The sequence below is a fragment of the Cylas formicarius genome, unplaced genomic scaffold (assembly GCF_029955315.1).
Source record: "Cylas formicarius isolate icCylForm1 unplaced genomic scaffold, icCylForm1.1 PGA_scaffold_10__41_contigs__length_53128322, whole genome shotgun sequence".
NCBI classification, from domain to species: Eukaryota; Metazoa; Arthropoda; class Insecta; order Coleoptera; family Brentidae; genus Cylas; species Cylas formicarius.
Window position 1 is genome coordinate 33,510,100 of NW_026844214.1, and position 17,183 is coordinate 33,527,282.

The 17,183-nt window shown below is 34.8% G+C and overlaps 1 protein-coding gene across 1 annotated transcript in view; it reads right to left on the reverse strand.

Moving 5' to 3' along the window:
- Positions 1-16,657, reverse strand: part of LOC132698450 (T-lymphocyte activation antigen CD86-like) — a 120,720-nt gene extending 104,063 nt beyond the window's left edge. The window contains exons 1-2 of the mRNA XM_060664543.1: positions 16,481-16,657; positions 13,797-13,964 (exon numbers count right to left, since the gene is read on the reverse strand). Coding sequence (XP_060520526.1) covers positions 13,797-13,857 — 61 coding nt within the window. The 5' untranslated portion in view covers positions 13,858-13,964; positions 16,481-16,657. The remainder of the gene's footprint in view (positions 1-13,796; positions 13,965-16,480) is intronic.
- Between the last annotated feature and the right edge of the window lie 526 nt (positions 16,658-17,183).

Here is a 17,183-nt window from a genome sequence, read left to right on the forward strand (position 1 = left end):
CTTGAAGAATATGGTATACACTGAAGAAGTTAATTCCTTGCAAAACTTGCGGCAAAAAATAATAATGGACAAGTGTTGTTTAACACGAAAAGTTATTTAAGAGAGTGGCATTGTAAAATGTTTTGAGTTAGATGGACATTTGATTTGAAGTTCTTATTATTACTATTTCAAAATTGTTATTGTTAAGTATTGTTATTTTTATTTCTTCTATTCTTCCTATCCATCTTTTGGGTATGTAGGTATAAAAAAAATTAGAAAAAATGCCTTGAACTTTTTAAATTAAAAAAGGGAAGTGGAAAATTGAACATTTTCATCATGTTTCCATCATAACTCGACAGACAAAAAAATGATTCGATTTATCTAAACAATACGGTGAAACTAGCGCCCTCTAAGAGCAACGTCCAATTAACCTCCAAACGCATAATTGCATGTCATGTCAAAACACGTAAAAACTGACACTTTTTATTATTATATTATAAAAACTTTCTCAACTAGTGAGAAAATTTCGAATTAAATGTTGAACGCTGATATCTCCATTTGTTTGAGCACGTTGAGCTCAATCATAATATTTTGATGTCCAGTATTTCCGGTTCAGAGATTGTCCATTGTTTATGAATCACCCAGTATAACGCCAGATGAGAAAATTTAACCTAAAATATAAAAATGGTCAATGGACAATATTTTTCTTAATGCTAGCCTATCGCCACCAATCGAAAAGCAGTTATTGTTCCCTGAAGAAATTAAACCCATACATTTCGCAGCACTCAAAATTATATACTTTCCCCTCAAAAGAGTTATAGTTACAACACAAAGTTATCAGATCCAAAATCCGAAAATATGGGCACTTTTTATTATCGCCAAACAACTGAATAAGATTTGACGAATGTTTGCAAACAACTTTATTATTGTTTTCAATGATCTTTTCCGAAACACAATCCATTGTTATCCTCTCTGCTAATTGATCCTATATTAGGGGCAAACCATTTTCCCGCATCTTGAAAGCCAGTAAGTGAACTTTAGAGACTCCTAAACAGCCATTTAAGCCCGTGCGGTCAAGGGGGTCCTTTTGTCTGCCGTTTTAAAGGATCGTTAATATTTAGGTGATAGTTACTGAGGCAAATTTTCCTTAATAGGACTTAGAAAACGTTTAAAAAGAAGCAAAACAAAAAATAAAAGTGACGTTCAACAACCAACATGGCCGCTGAGATATCGTGAATAAGTTTCAATTAGGATATGAATTTTACGGCAGTATTTTCTTAAAACGTGCCTAGATCTCGTTAAATGTTCCAGGAAAACGAGTTAACTGTGTGTAAATCGCTATTTAGAAAGAAAATGACAAAAAAATGCATGCGCGGAAAGTCATAACCTCTCTGCGGTGCATCAGTGTTTACCATAGACCTCGATGTGTAAAAGGTCTACCTTACAGAGTTCATAGTTACTGCAAATTAATCGTGTACCGTAAACTAGGTGTAAACTACTATTGAAATGTTGATCGACATGAAGACGAAATTTGTTAAGATTTAAAATGGCCAAATCCGAGACATCGGCGTATTGTCTGCACTTTCTTTGTTCTACAAGTGTAACCGACCATCGTCAACCATGAAAACTCTAGCAATCGATTGCATTCCTTGCTAATTACTAGGATATACCTAATCAACCAATATTTCCTGTGTTTATTGATGTTTCCTTTTCATTCGCATTTAATTCGTCATTTCCGGGTATTCATGTAGGCTTACCTCATTATGTATGCATTTTACAGTTTTAAAGGAGCACCGAGCTGATTTTGATTTCTTCTGCCTGCCTAGCTGTACGAAAAAATTTTGATTTTTTTGCACAAGTTACTTCTCTTCCAAAATCCTTGTACGGATCTCATATACCAACCAATTACAGTATTGCCCAATTCTCAAATCTAACAACAAATGGGTTTTTGCAAATAGCAATCGAAGTATCTTCCGTTGGGTTGCAAAACCTTGTGGAATTGGAAAAAGTCGTCCGCCATAAAAATAAACAGACTACGGCACCCAATCTATGCTAGCAATAGGTATTTATATATTAAATATATTTTGAGCGAAGTCACGTTCTGAATAAGAAGTATTGTAAAGTACGGCCACATATGAAAAATAGTTTCCGCTCACTAAACACAGTCTACGCCACGATATATGCAAGCAACGAGAACACAAATATTTGATAATATCGGTGTAAATTTATATAAAAGGAAGATTTTACGCAGGTGATAAAACTCTGTCCCACTATATGGGTACGATATATAAAATGAAACCAACAGATTCAGATGCGAAGCACGACGAACGACGACCGTGTATATAATACGAGCTCTAACAACTAATTTAAATCTTTTACTTTAAATCGAACAATAATAAGAAGTAACATCACCTATAACAACAATAACAGCTTTTATGCGTTTTGGCATGGAATCTACCAAAGTCTTGCAATATTCGGGGGTGAAAGTGTTCCAAATTTCGGTGATTTTTGCCTTTAATGCTGGAACCGTATGCTGAGGATTGTTACGCAAAGTTTTTTTCATCCGATGCCATAAAGTTTCAATAATATTCAAGTCGGGGCTACTTGATGGCCACGATAAAACTTTCATATTATGGTCCCCAAACCACTTTTTTGTTGTTTTCGCAGTATGGCAGGACGCACCGTCTTGTTGAAATATAAAATTTTCATTTCCAAAAGTACGTTCTATTGATGGAATCAAACTTCTTAATAAAATTTGTTGGTATTTTTCTGCATTTACAGTACCATCAATGAACTCGTAGTTGCCAACCCCGTTACCACTCATACACCCCCATATCATAACACCCTGGGGAAATTTTACCGTGCGCTTTAGACAATCTTTGTGAAAGGCCCTTTTTCGAATCGTCTACACACACAGCATATTTTGATTCGTCGCTGAAGATAACGTTACTCCACGTTTCCGGTGTCCAAGATATTTTAGATTTTGCCCAATCCAAACGTTTTTTCTTCTGAATAGACGTTAATAATGGTTTTTTTTTGCCTTTAACAAAAGTAGATCATAGAACATTAATAATTTTTATATTGAAACAGGAAAAATTGTAAACTTACTTATAAAAACTCACACCAGACTTATGCATCCATTGTCTACAACATTCCCTGGAGACATTTAAGTTTGATTGATTCCATTGGGCTTGAATTTGTCGTAGGACGTTTCGTCTGCTAGTTTTACAAATCTTGACCAGAATACGACGATCTCTTTCAGTGATTTTACGTAGTCGGCCTGAATTTTTACCACGAACGCTAACAATAGCTCTCTCTCCATACTTTTTTATAATATCCCCGACTGTTGATTTTGCAATACTCAAGTTATTTGAAATATTTTGCATTGATTTACCGCTGCAGTACTGAGAAATGATAATTTCTCACCCTTTTTTGTTTGTTGCAACACCACGCGTCATTTTCTTATCAACTATTATACAAACTTGAAAGATACAACCCGAACTGACATCTCATTTAGTAGCATGTAGTAGCAATGTAGTAGCATTGATTTCTTGGCAATAAACATTCGCGTCCGAATATTTATTTGTCAGCAAATTTGGTATGTTTCCGTTATTTTGCTATGTAATTCATGCGAAATAAAAAATAATTCATTACGATAGCACTTTCTGTGCTATCGTAATGTGCGTAAATTGATTATTCAATTGAAAAAACAAAATTTTTTTTAAATAGATATAAAAATGTCTTTTTTATCATTTTTTATATCGTCCGAACATTTAGTTGTTAGGGCTCGTATATGCCAAAGCATATTCGTTGAGGTCCTTGTGGTCAACGGAGCATATATTTTTGTTTTTTGTTATAACTAGGCTATGGAAAAAAGATGTCCGTTTTCTTAATATACTTTAGGTAGATTAGATTAGATTAACAGTTGGGAGAGCTAGCAGTCAGCCTGTACGTCACTGCGACCCAGAGGATCTATTATGACTCTCTCCATAGCTATAGGGCTTTATCAACTTCGATAATGGCTCCCTCGTATAGCTCTCTGCCTCTGGTTTGGTATCGCCCAGCAGATGGAAACGCACTCTCGCTAGGCCTTCGCAGTGGCACAGTACGTGTGCGGCTGTTTCCTCCTCTTCCTGACAGAATCTACATTCTGTGTTTTCTTCCACTTCCATCAGGCTTATATGCCTCTTAAGCCTGCAGTGGCCCGTCAGCAGACCTACCATTATTCTTACGGCTTTTTTATTGTAGCTTAGTAGGTCCGCTGTAAAATTGGCCGATGGGCCCCTTAGGAATTCCTTGGCCTGTCTTTGCCCCAGCAGGTCCTTCCATCATCGTCGGGATTCTCGGTCCATCCAATCTTTGATGGCTGTTTTTGCAACGGGTTTGACCATCCCACAAAAGGGTTCTTGTCCAATCAGGCGCATTGACGACCCTTCGCGGGCTGCGTCGTCTGCGTCTTCATTACCTTTATGCCCTCCGTGCCCCGGTACCCATGATAGAGTAACTTTGTTCTGGCTTGCTATCTTGCTTAATGCCTTATGGCAGTCCAGAACTAACTTGGATGTTATTTTATTAGATTGCAGGGCCTTTATAGCCGCTTGACTATCGGTGTAAATTGCAATTGATTTGTTACAGATCTTCCTCGCTTTTATTTCTCTTGCCCAGTGTTCTAGTGCAGTGATCTCTGCTTGGAACACTGTTGCTAGCTTACCCATTGGAATAGAGATTTTCCTTTTCGTTCTGAGTTCATATATTCCGGCTCCTACTCCTTCTTGAGTTTTTGAGCCATCAGCATACCAGGTTATTTCTGCCTTGATTGGTGGCCCGTTTTCCCAGTCTTCTCTGGCAGGGATTTGAGTCCTGTAGTGGTTAACGAAGCAATACTTAGGTGTTGTGATGTCCGTAGGCAGCCCTAGGACATTGTCCGCCCTTACCTCCAAGTAAAGCTTGTTTTGTTTCGTGCTATGTGACTGGCCTTGCAGTAATCTATATTCGCCGGATCTTGCTTTCCCTTGTATATAGATCTGTATTGGTGGGATGTTCATTAGGACCTCCAGCGCTGCAGTGGGCGTTGTGCTCATGGCCCCGTAGCAAACAGACTCGCTAGTCGTTGCACGCTACTCAGTCGCCTTATCGCCTCCCCCTGCATGGTTCTTGTCCACCAAACAATCGCCCCATACGCTAACATTGGTCTCACTACTGCTAGATACAACCAAAGTGTAATTTTTGGGTTTAAGCCCCAGTTCTTTCCACACATGCTTCTGCATCTACCTAGTGCAATTGTTGTCCTAAGCGTGATCTTTTGAATGTGCGCTCTCCAGGTAAGTTTTTGGTCAAATATGACTCCTAAATATTTTACCTCCCTGGAGAAGTGTAGCCTTGTTCCATCTACCACCGGCGGTTTCAGTTCTGTGAAGATTTTCCTATTGGTTAGTTAGCTGTTAGCCGCTCGTTTTGGCACCAGTTTTCAACGATTTTAATAACCTCCTGACTTCTCTCTGACAGGGTATTGGTAAATTTTCCTCGTACCACAATCACTACGTCGCCTGCATATCCTAGGCAGTCTTCTGCAGAGAGTTTTTGCAGTAGGTCATCCACCAATATGGCCCATAGCAGAGGAGAGAGTACTCCCCCTTGTGGGCATCCCCTCCCCACTGCTGCCTTTATGGTGGTCTGTCCTTGTGTGCATATTATGGTCAGGTTCCTTAGACTGTTTTTTACCCATTTGCACAGCGTTTTTGGAGCTCTTCGCCTTTCCAAGGCTTTTGTGATCGAGTTTATTGAGGCGTGGTTGAACGCCCCTTCTATATCTAGAAAGGTTGCCACAGCTATCTCCTTGTCTTCCAGTGTCTTGGAGAGCAGCCTATTTAGGTCATCCAGAGCTAGATCCGTTGATTTTCCCGGTTGGTAAGCGTATTGCCGCTCGCTTAGCGGGAAATTCTGTATTACGTTGTCCCTGAGATACCTTTTCCATGGTTTTCAGCATAAATGAGGATAGGCTTACGGGTCTATTTGCCTTTGGAGTGCGGTCCATTATCCTGCCTACTTTTGGCAAGTATAGGACCCTTACCTGTTGCCATGACTTGGGTACTACTTTAGGTAGGACCCGAAAATTCTTTTACAGTCTACTTTTAAAGTTTAGATGTTCTTACTCGGTGCTTCCCCTTTGGTAGAAACACAACACTCCCAGATAAGATGAGATAACATTAAACCTGATAAGCTCAAGGAAATTAACGAAAGCCAGGAATTAACCAGTCACACTTGGGCGGAAATATTCGATTAATGTTATTCTTTAATACCAACGTTCAAATTGTGTTTTTGTTCGAAAATGGTTATTACTTTGTAATTGATCGTTGCGTTTCGTGTTCAAACAGGTAGGGGACGTCTTTCAAAAAATTAATTTGATTTTATATGTTTACTAATTTGTTTGTTTCGGATTAAATAAAACATTTAAATATTTTAACTGTAGAATTCTGAGGTCAAAATTTGTTAATTTAGCCCAAATCGAGATTAAATGTGTTTTTTGATTATTGGTCTTATTAAAATCGTTTTTTATGTAGACTGTAACAAAATAGCTCCATTTAGAACCAGAAATTGTTTTTAAAAGTTGAACCCGTATGTTTGTTGGATTAAATTGCAATAAACAAAATTATGCCTTTTTGTTAATACAGATCTCGTATTTTGTCGTTATAAAGAAAGGCTATGTTATTTACATATAAAGTTTTGGAAAGTCAACTCAGTGACTTTGAAGTTCGGGAAGGTCAACGAGCCCCGTTGTACGTCTCTGGTAGTAAGTAAATACGTTTATTTAGCCTGACTTACACTTTACACCCAGTATGACAAGGATACGTCAAACATATAGTTGTAAAGTATACTTTTTTCTAAGTTACCAAGGAGACGCATGATTTGAGTAAAATTTTAATATTTTGAGCTGAAGATTTTATAGTTTGAATATTTATAATTATTAATTATTCACTCTGTATAAGGTTTCTGCTTTATATATACATAGCATGGCATTTTCTGTTAAATGTAAAGAAATTGCTTAGCAAAGAGTAAAAAAAAATCTGCTAAAATATATCTAGTCAACCATATAAAAAATATGCAAAACAATATATATATTACTATTTACAAATCTTCCTCCTGAAACCGTTTCAATTAAGCTCTGAAGAAGTCAACATGATTATTGGCGTAACCGACGGAGGAAGAAAGAAGAATAGTAGCCCATGGAAATTTAAATATCCCCCGGGACGTGAATGGAAATAATAATTTTCATCTATTTAATACTAAGTTAGTGTCCATATTGCCATTTTAACTTTTATTATCTATGCATTCATATATATATATTATATATATATATATATATATATATATATATATATATATATATATATATATATATATTCATATATATTAATGATTCTACTGTGAATTAAATACCAATGGTTTCTAAATGCAGCCGTGTTTCGTGAAAGATTACTAAATTTCTTGAAAAAAATGGACATCGGACCAGGCCTACCAACCCCTCGCCTGAAACTTTCTAATAAGTTGTTAAGCTAACGATTGGGCATCCACATTAACGAAAAAACATTATTTCGATATAAAAAAAACTCATTAAGTTTGATAGTCAGTCCAAAGTAAAAGCCGTGACGAGCTCTTAAGTTCTTGCTTTTTTTGTATCTCCTTTCGCCTGTCTGCTTTTCTCATTAATTTAAGTGAAAATTTCTATTTTCATTATATAGACGTATTTGGCTTTAAGGGAATTTACTAATGTAAGTAAGCAATTACATACACTAGGTCACTTCTAGTTGCGGTTCGTCAAGATATTTGCGAGAGAATGAAAAGCAAGTACGTGTTTTTGTCAAAAAAATCTAATAAGACATACAATTTGAATATTAGATATTTGCTTCTTAAATTTCTGTAATAACAAAAACCGTAATGCAAAAAAAATGGAATCTTAGCGACTTGGTAGACTCAAAAAGCAACTCTAATCAAATCTACTGAAATTTATAATTTATATCATATTGAGACCGTTTAGGAAATTATCGAAACTAATGGTTAACTTTTAATTAACATATTAATCTTAAAACCTAACAAAAAACAGTTTGTCGCTGTTGTTTGGAATATACGTTTGCTCCTATATAACCTGTTTTTTTTTTAATTTTTAAATATAAATATTTATAATTCAGTGATTATTGAACATATTGTGATATATGATATATTATGACAGATTAAAGAAAATGTGTTAGGAAAAGGGAGACGAAAATTTATTATTAGACATATCACGTTTCAGTTTAATGTCAACATTTCATAATAAGCAAAAAATGCAATTCAAAATTTCACTGTAGTGTCAACGCGATCCATATAGATTTGTATTTTTAAAAAGTGCACTTGCTCCATTTCTAATGTTGATATACAAAACAAGTATTTTCTAGGATTAAACATAAAATATTTAACCACAATTTTGACACAAATGGAAAACTGAAAAATAAAGTAATCTCGACTAAAATTAACGTAATACGTTTTTAAAATTACGGGTATAATTCTATCAACTTCGTAACATGGTAGTAGCTTTTAATTTTAAAATTTTACCCTCGTGTTTAATTAGTGTTGCTTTATCAAGGGTGGGTATTATTTTTTTGCCATTTTCTTTTTAAGTTTATGTTGGGACTAATGTCCCAAAATTGGCCTCAATACTAAATTTCGGAAATTGTTTTATTTTACTCCAATCATGTGGATTGCTTGGGAGTTCTTTGTATTTTGTCTGCACTTTATTTTAACAATGTTTTTTAAGATCAATTATTTTGCTTTTGCTCATTTTGTTGTTGCTTTTCGACATTTTTAAAAAATTGGAAATTTCAATTCAAAAAAATCACGTTTTTCATATTATACTTTTATTTAATATTTCAGATTGTACCTTTACATGCTGAAACTAATGACGTCCGTCGACTGGGTAAAAATAATTCTGGAATCAAACTAAAAATCTATTTAATTGATGTTAAAAGTTGATGACAATCTTTAAAGGTATGTCAATTTCATTGACTTTAAATTAACTTTTTAATTATAATTAACAGAAGGTTATTCAACTCCTCTTCGCAAGAGGCTCTGATTGATATTTAACGGGTGATTCAATAAGAGTTTCCACATTACAATCTGAAATATTTTTGAAACACCACTGTATTTGTTAATTATCATATGAGATTTCTAACCTCAAAACATAAACAAAATTAGTCATGGAGCAATATACGACTGAACAACGTGTAAAAATTGTGCAAGCCTATTATGAAAATGCTCGATCAAGAAAAAATGCATTTCGGGCTCTACGTGAATTTTTCGGCGCGCAAAATCGACCTTCTGAGAGGACAATTTGGAATGTGGTTCATGCTCGTATTTGGGGATTACAAAATCCCAGACAGGTTGTTCAAAAAGCAATGCATCCTCAAAAAGTGACTGTTTGGTGTGGATTTTGTTGCGGAGGAATAATTGGCCCTTTTTTTTCGAGGATAATGCGGAAAACGCTGTTACGGTGTTCGCTATCGAAACATGATATCTGATTTTTTCTGGGAGCAGTTGGAAGGTTTGTGGTTCCAACAGGATGGAGCCATGTCACACATCCAGAGAAAGTTTCCTGGTCGGATTATCTCACGTAACGGCGACATCAATTGGCCGCCGCGATCATGTGATCATACTCCCCTAGATTTTTTTTTTGGGGTATCTAAAAAACAGAGTGTATAGAAATAAACCAAACACTATTCCAGAGCTGAAACAAGAGATTAGACGCGAAATAGCCGGCATAGAACCTGAATTGTGTCAAAAAGAGATAAGAAATTTCAATTAACGAATTACGTCATGCCACATGAGTCGCGGGCGTAATTTCATACCTAATTGTAATACAGTAATCTAAAATGGCAAATAAAAATGTTTGTATATTTTTGTATTATTCCGTGTTTTTTTATTGTTTTAATGTGGAAACCCTTATTGAATCACCCTTTATTATTTAGTAGGAAACATATACCTACTGGATAAATTGAATAAATTCTCGCACCTCATGGCATGATCCGTGAACACAATAGGTTACCCTACGCATCTAGTAATGGGTACGAGCTGTTGGTCGCCATCTAGAAAACCCGTTCTGGAGTGAAAATTGACTTTTCAAATAATAATTCTTGGTGGAATAGCGGAAACGTGCTCTCAATTCGGAAAAAATTGGCCGCGCAATTGCCCATGGATACTTTCATTATAAAAACTGGCAACAAAATTAAGTCTGTTTAAAATGTTTTCTTTTAAAAACCATTAAAGGGAGTTGAAAAGAGAACTGGGTCGCCGAATGACGTCACACCCCAGTACTTGCGGGGCACCAAGGGTGTTTACAGACTTTGACCTCATGGGACTATGAAATTCTAACCCAGGATCCACGCATAAATATAAATTCCACACTACTGTTTCATTTAATCAACGACATCTACACACACACTCGTTGTTTGATTAAAAATATAATTGAGCACATTTTGAAAATATAGCATTCAGAAAATATCAAACCAAACTGAAACTCGTCGAATTAACAAACTGAGAGCCAATGTTTTTGAATGTTGATGTTGAAATTTTTATAATGGTATAAAGTACCAAAATAATAAAACTTTATGTTTCTTTTCATTTGATAAAGACACGGTGTTGTCGAAACAATTGTCATGTGAATATATATAATTTCGTGAAAATCTGAACATTTAGTTCTAATTTATTGTGTTTATATTGCTTATTAAATATAACATTATTGTTGTCTGGTTCGGGTCTAAAGACTGCCGTCGGATGGAATTGTTTCCTAACGTTTCGCTAGCACGAATGGCAAGCTTCTTGAGAGAACCTTCCTGATGTTGAACGTACCCTATTGCTTCCTAACGTTTCGCTAACACGAGTGGTCTGGTGGAATGGAATTCCACGCGACGACAGCCTTTAGACCCTAACCAAGACAACAGTTCATCAACTGGCTACGAAGGCCTTAACCACTTTGCCTAACATTACTGGTACCATGATGAAATATTTAAAGTTTTTCACAAATTTTGAATTTCCGCTAGCTATTGATTACCCAACAATCTATAATACTTACAGTTGATTATTTTATGTAGGTTGCTCTGATACATCAATTTTGCGATTAATTTGCATGCCTATTACAACAACATATTTCTGATATCAGTAGTGTAGTGAGAATTACATTTGGTCGGCCTAGCAAAACGGGATAAAAATGTAGACATTTTAAATTCATTTCTTCCTCTGCAGGCTGCCTCAATGTAGAAGCCAAATAATATATATTGCCATTTAGGAAAAAAATCATTCTTTCAATCTATGTAACGCTCTGGATGCATTATTACTTGGGAGTGTCGCAACGACATAGCTTTCAAGCAGTTCATTAATTGTGTTTAACTATCTGCAACCGTAGCCCTCAATTATAAACTCACATTCGAAACTCCGAAATTATGGTTGGCTCGACAAATATGATTATGTAACCAAGGCTCTCTGAGCGACCGTTTTGCAAATAACGCACCGCAATATCAAGGTGCAACTTTATGGGATGGCATTATCAGTTCAGTATTAGAATGAACGACATAAGGAGAGTGCTGTAAATCACAAAAATGCAGACATACATGTTTAATTGATTAAGAATTTTGTTCATTGTCTTTATTAATATTATTGACATAGTATTTTTGTATTGTTTATTTAACTTAATATGGGATAGTTACTACGAATATAGCTTTTTAAATTTGTGCGATTCTCTGCACACAACACAGGCCTCTTGTCTTGTTTGAACCCAATGTGCTCTGGGAATCCGTTTCGTCCTTTCGTGTGCACCTGACGAAGACATTATCTTACCCTTAACAATTCCGTATGACGAAGACATTACCTTACTCTTAACAATTCCGTATGTATAAAAGAAATGAAGAAAAAATGAAGACAACTAACAAAAAAAATGTATGTATGTTAGAGAGACAAAATGTAGAATATAGAAGGACACAAAAACACAAAGCAAATACCTGGGCTAGCAGAGCATGTCTGGTTCAAGCAACACAACATAAAATGATCCCCCATGTTGGTCACTCGAAAGAGAAATATAAGCAAGCGTGCTTGCGTCCTTCGTGGATAGATTCATGGTTGATTGCACAAAACTCGGTCAAGGATGAAGAGTTTAAACTAATAGACGGGTTACACGATAGGGATACCGGATATAATATTAAAAAATAACGCCATGGTTCTTCAAAAAATTCACACGGCTGTATAAGGAGTTACAAGAATTTTTTTTTTATAATTCTGAAACAATAAAAATTGGCAAAATTTTTACATCATTGTTCTTTGTGAAGCAATATTTATTCCCTAAAATAAGTTCATTCTCACGTAATGACAATTATTAAATTGATTATGCATTAATGAATTATTAATAATAATGAAATAATTATTTAATTACGTCAGATCCAGTATTTTTTTACTTTGACAAGAGTACCCTTTTTGTAGAAAAATGTTTAAAAAACGTTATGCATGTCCAAAAAAACCTTTATGACAAAATCGAATCCGTTTCAGAAATATTAAAAAACTATTTTTTGGGACCCCTTTTACAGAGTTGCGATCTTCCGAAAGTGTTTATTAACCAAACTAGCATTAATTTTTAATGTTCTGTTTACTCTAAAAAATAGTGGAGCATTTTTTTAAACATCCTGCATAACCGCAGTAGTCTTCAGGATTAGTTTAGTTTACAATTGCTAACGGACAGTGATCCCTCTGTCTGAACATTGTCTCACCTATTCAAAGAACTATATATGACAGCGACAAGAGAGAAACAGGTTTTCAAGATTCAATAAAAATAGTTGCAAAATTTACTCAGCAAAATTCAAAAATTTTGTAAAGTGGTTGTTTCGTTAGGTATATTTTAATTGTTAATTCTGATATTGGCGCAATTTTGTTTAGTTTTCTGTTCTATTTCCCTTAACTGTTGATTTGGACCAATCGACAAAATTTGACTGGAAGTCTACTAGGCAGTACTTGCTGACTATTGGCTAATACTTTGACGGATAATTAGTGCGAATAGTAGTTTGCTTAATAAGTCTCGAAAATTCGAGTTTACTGAAAGAGTAGGTAAATTCCAGAATTTTTCTTTAAAGCGTTATTGCAGTATTCAGAAAATATTGGTTGGATTCAGTGGAAACATTTATAGCTTTTAATTCAAGTTGATTCCAGTGATCTCGACAATAATATTATTTGGCGTGGTATTCTTTGTATTCTCTAATAGTATTGTATTTTTCTAATCAAAATTGTGGTGAAATATAAGCCCTACATAATTATAAAATATGGGTATAATAATAGCATACAGGCCTGTAGAACAATATGAAATTTAAAGGACATTTCTGAATAGTATATAATTCATATCTAATATTAATTTTAATAACACCAAATTTTAATAATAATCTCGTTAGTTTTGTTTGCAGAGATCTTTAGGGTAGCGTTTTTTTAATTGTAAAAAATGGCGACCTTTCCAGAAACGCCAACATATGGGTTCATGAGAAAAAAACGTTGGCCCAAAATCATAATGATCGCAACGCTTGACTAGTCTTTAAGAGAAATGTAAGCAAAAGGTTCATTTGTTAATGATTTTGTCATGCGCTGTCCGCTACCGAGGAATTATAAAACCTTTAGCGTGTTTAGAGTCGCCGTTTCCGAAGTGGACGAGTATAGTAATGAAATATTATTGTCTTGTGAAACACCAATTCACACTAACCCTATATATAATATAGAAGAAAAGAGAAACGAACAACTCAGTTTAAATGTTTAGAAGTTACCTGGTGATGCAAATAAGGAGATGAGTACGATTTTGATTATGAATCCCTCAGGCGGAAGCATTGCAGTTTTTGATGAGTCACCACACTTTGGCAATAATGATCACTTAACTTTCACATTTATTCCAGTAGATGTAACGAGACGATTCGTATTCCTTCAGTTCATTTCATCTGAAATAAACAACAACTGATAATACATAGTTTAGCAGTTATTATACGATCTAACATTGTTTAGCTTGACCCATAATAGTTAACAACAGTAAAAGGGAAACAGAACTGCAAAAGTATTATTCCAAACGCAAAGTCCGTATGTGTACTTTTAGGAGAGTATATACTAAAGCAGATCTTACTTAATAGAGGTTTACCAGACAGCTAATTTATGGAAGCGTTTTATGGCTAAGAGTGTCACTTAAATTTTATTGCACATAAAAATTGAACCAAACTTTCTGACGTGAACATTAAATGACTAAATTTTCGAAACGATCCTGTGTCTAGTCTTAATAATCGTATATGTATAGTATAAAGAAACACAAATACCATTCGATCGATTCGTTGGTATATCCAGTGATACTACAGATGACTAAAAAGAATTGCAAATCCCATTAGAGGGTGCTTCGTAAGAGTAAATTTTTCATTTTCAAACAAATTGTGATCTGAATCTAATTCTGTATATCTGATATTTCCACAATTTCCACTCAGTTGATGTTTCTTAAATATTCATGTCCTTTCGTAATCCGAAATTTAAGCAAAACATTTTTAAGCAATTGTTGTTGTTTAAATTAACGTATTAACTTTAAAAGTTGCTACAGTATCAAATTTATAATTGAATTGAAGATATATGACAGGCTTTAACGCAGCGCTACTCACAACCCAGTGGACACGATGCAATTTCTACATGTATTTCTGTATATATTTTTTGAAGTAAATATTGCAACATCTCTACTATCAAATGCAAGGAATTTGGCAGATAAAATTAGCAGCTATTTTTCCAGAATTAAAAAATAACCTATAAAAATAAATTTTCACCAAAATAATAAAGTGAATTTTGCTCGAAAAAATTGCATCATGTCTATCATCATGTATTTTTAACGGCAATTTGTATCTGATAAATACATGCAGAAATACATGTAGAAGTTGCATCGTGTCTACTAGGCTTTAACTGATTAGAAACTTAGCGCGCACCTTAAATGACAATTTTACAAAACATCGTGTTTCACAAAACTTTCCGCTAATTTCTAGGGTAAATAGAATAATAAAAAATAACGTTTGTCACATTTTTATATGAAAAACAGGATGTCAGTGCCATTTTGTAGGCAAATATTCTATGTGATTCAAAGATACAAAAATCAGGACAGTTGTTCCTATATATTTTGTTTCTACCACACAGAAGAAAAACTGGGATAGTCCATGCGTACATGGGAAAAACAAGGTATGTTGATACATACAACCCAACCAAATTGGGACTCGTAAATTTTAATCTATTTTCAACAGCCTAAGTAATCGGTTTTGCCATTGTTTGTCGTCATAATATATCTAAAGATGGGTAATCGGTAATCAAATTTCCCGCAAAAAAATCGTACATACAGCCAATACATTGAATATTTCGCACATTATTGCATGTTTAAGTGTAAGTATCTGACTTGAAAACGGTCTTTTCTCCGTTTTAATTTAAATGGATAAATCTGGTTTTACCCCTGTACTCTTATCCCTTTAATTGAGTCGTAAAAGGTACTGCTGACAAAAATGTCCATAGAAAAGAAGTTATTTTAGGTTTTGGCAAGTAAGGCTGACGGAATTACTTAAATAATTAATTATTTAATTTAAAAAACGATTTTTTGAAGCCCCTTATACACAGAAGGAGTTTTCGGACACCAAACCAACGGAGCGGAACGGTTTTTGAAACACCCTGTACACATTTGAAGAGGTTTCCCGAGAGACCGAACTTTCTCGAACGCGTTGAATGAAATCTACACCGAGTGGATGATTTTCAAAAATTGACGGTCAAATAACTACAAGGGTAAAGAAATCTAATCAAAACGTCGTACAACATTTTTAACTTCGACCAAGATAAAGGCCAAAATATTAGAAAGAGAACAAATCTGGTCCCTAATCTCTGAACGTTGACACTAATAATCAAGGAAACAAAAATTTAAAAAACAAATGATTGGTTGATAAGAAATTATTAGAAATAGATAGATAGACCTGTTTTTATTTCACTCGGAAAATAGTCGGAATAACCGATGTTGTTGAGCGAATCATCTCTTAGGCTTGAGTTTCGAATTTGTAATACATACTAAAAATGATATTGCATATTAAAAGTACCATTAAAACGTTTTATCGAAACTGTTTAATCATGGGCGTGACTATATGAAATGCCAACTCAAACATTAGAGTAATAATAGATTACAATATCAATAAAATTCCCGATCGACATTACACTCAGTAACAATTTCCAATAAATTTTCCAGGTGAGGGATTTTTTCCTTTGCTTATTGATGTGGCACTTTTTCCCGTTAATATATAAGTTTTTTAACATGAATCCCGGGCAGTTCTTTCCCCATATTGTTAGGTTTCATAATTTTTGTCGTCGTAAATATCTACTTAATTCAAAACAAAAAAAAATTGAAAAAATTTGTGCACTAGACAAATAAAATCTCTGGAAATTCCAAACACGTCGGAAAACCCACCTCTCGCCACTTTCTTTACACACCCCGGCGCGCACTCTACAGCGACGTCAAAAAAAAAATTTTTACTCTAAAACGTCATAGTTGACTTTTTTTTCAATTCGTCAGCGGACTGCTAAACTTCGAAATTGGAACGCGATTTTTTTCCCGTCACTAACGCCACGTATGGATGCCCCAAGTTCGCGCTTCGCCGACAAACTGCGGCGTCCCGGCGCACTTGATAATGCGACGCCACAGAGCGTGCGCCTCCGGCCGAGGACGAGTTTTTTGTCCGAGAGGAGTCTCCTCGAATTTCGCGGATCTGGTTTCACGAAAATCGAGAGAAGGACAATTTTTATCTAAAAATGCGATTGTAATACTCAAAACCGCACTTAATTTATTAGTTTATTGGTAAACGGTACTAAAAACACGAAATTATTTTAAAAGTTGTACAGTTTGATTCGAATCATACTATTGCTATTTTCGATTACGTAAAAATTGCAATTATCCCTTTGACTTTGACTTGTTGTGATGCAAGGGATGAGTCAACACTCGTAAATATCATTATAGCTACTGGAGATATAGAGCAACTATGAAAAAAATACGAAAATATCAATGCCGCCTACGGCGCATTAACTTTTATCATAGTAGAACCACTGTATTATCTAATAGCTATATGGTAAATATGAATAGCTGCTATGGTAACCATGTCAGGTGGAAGAAAATA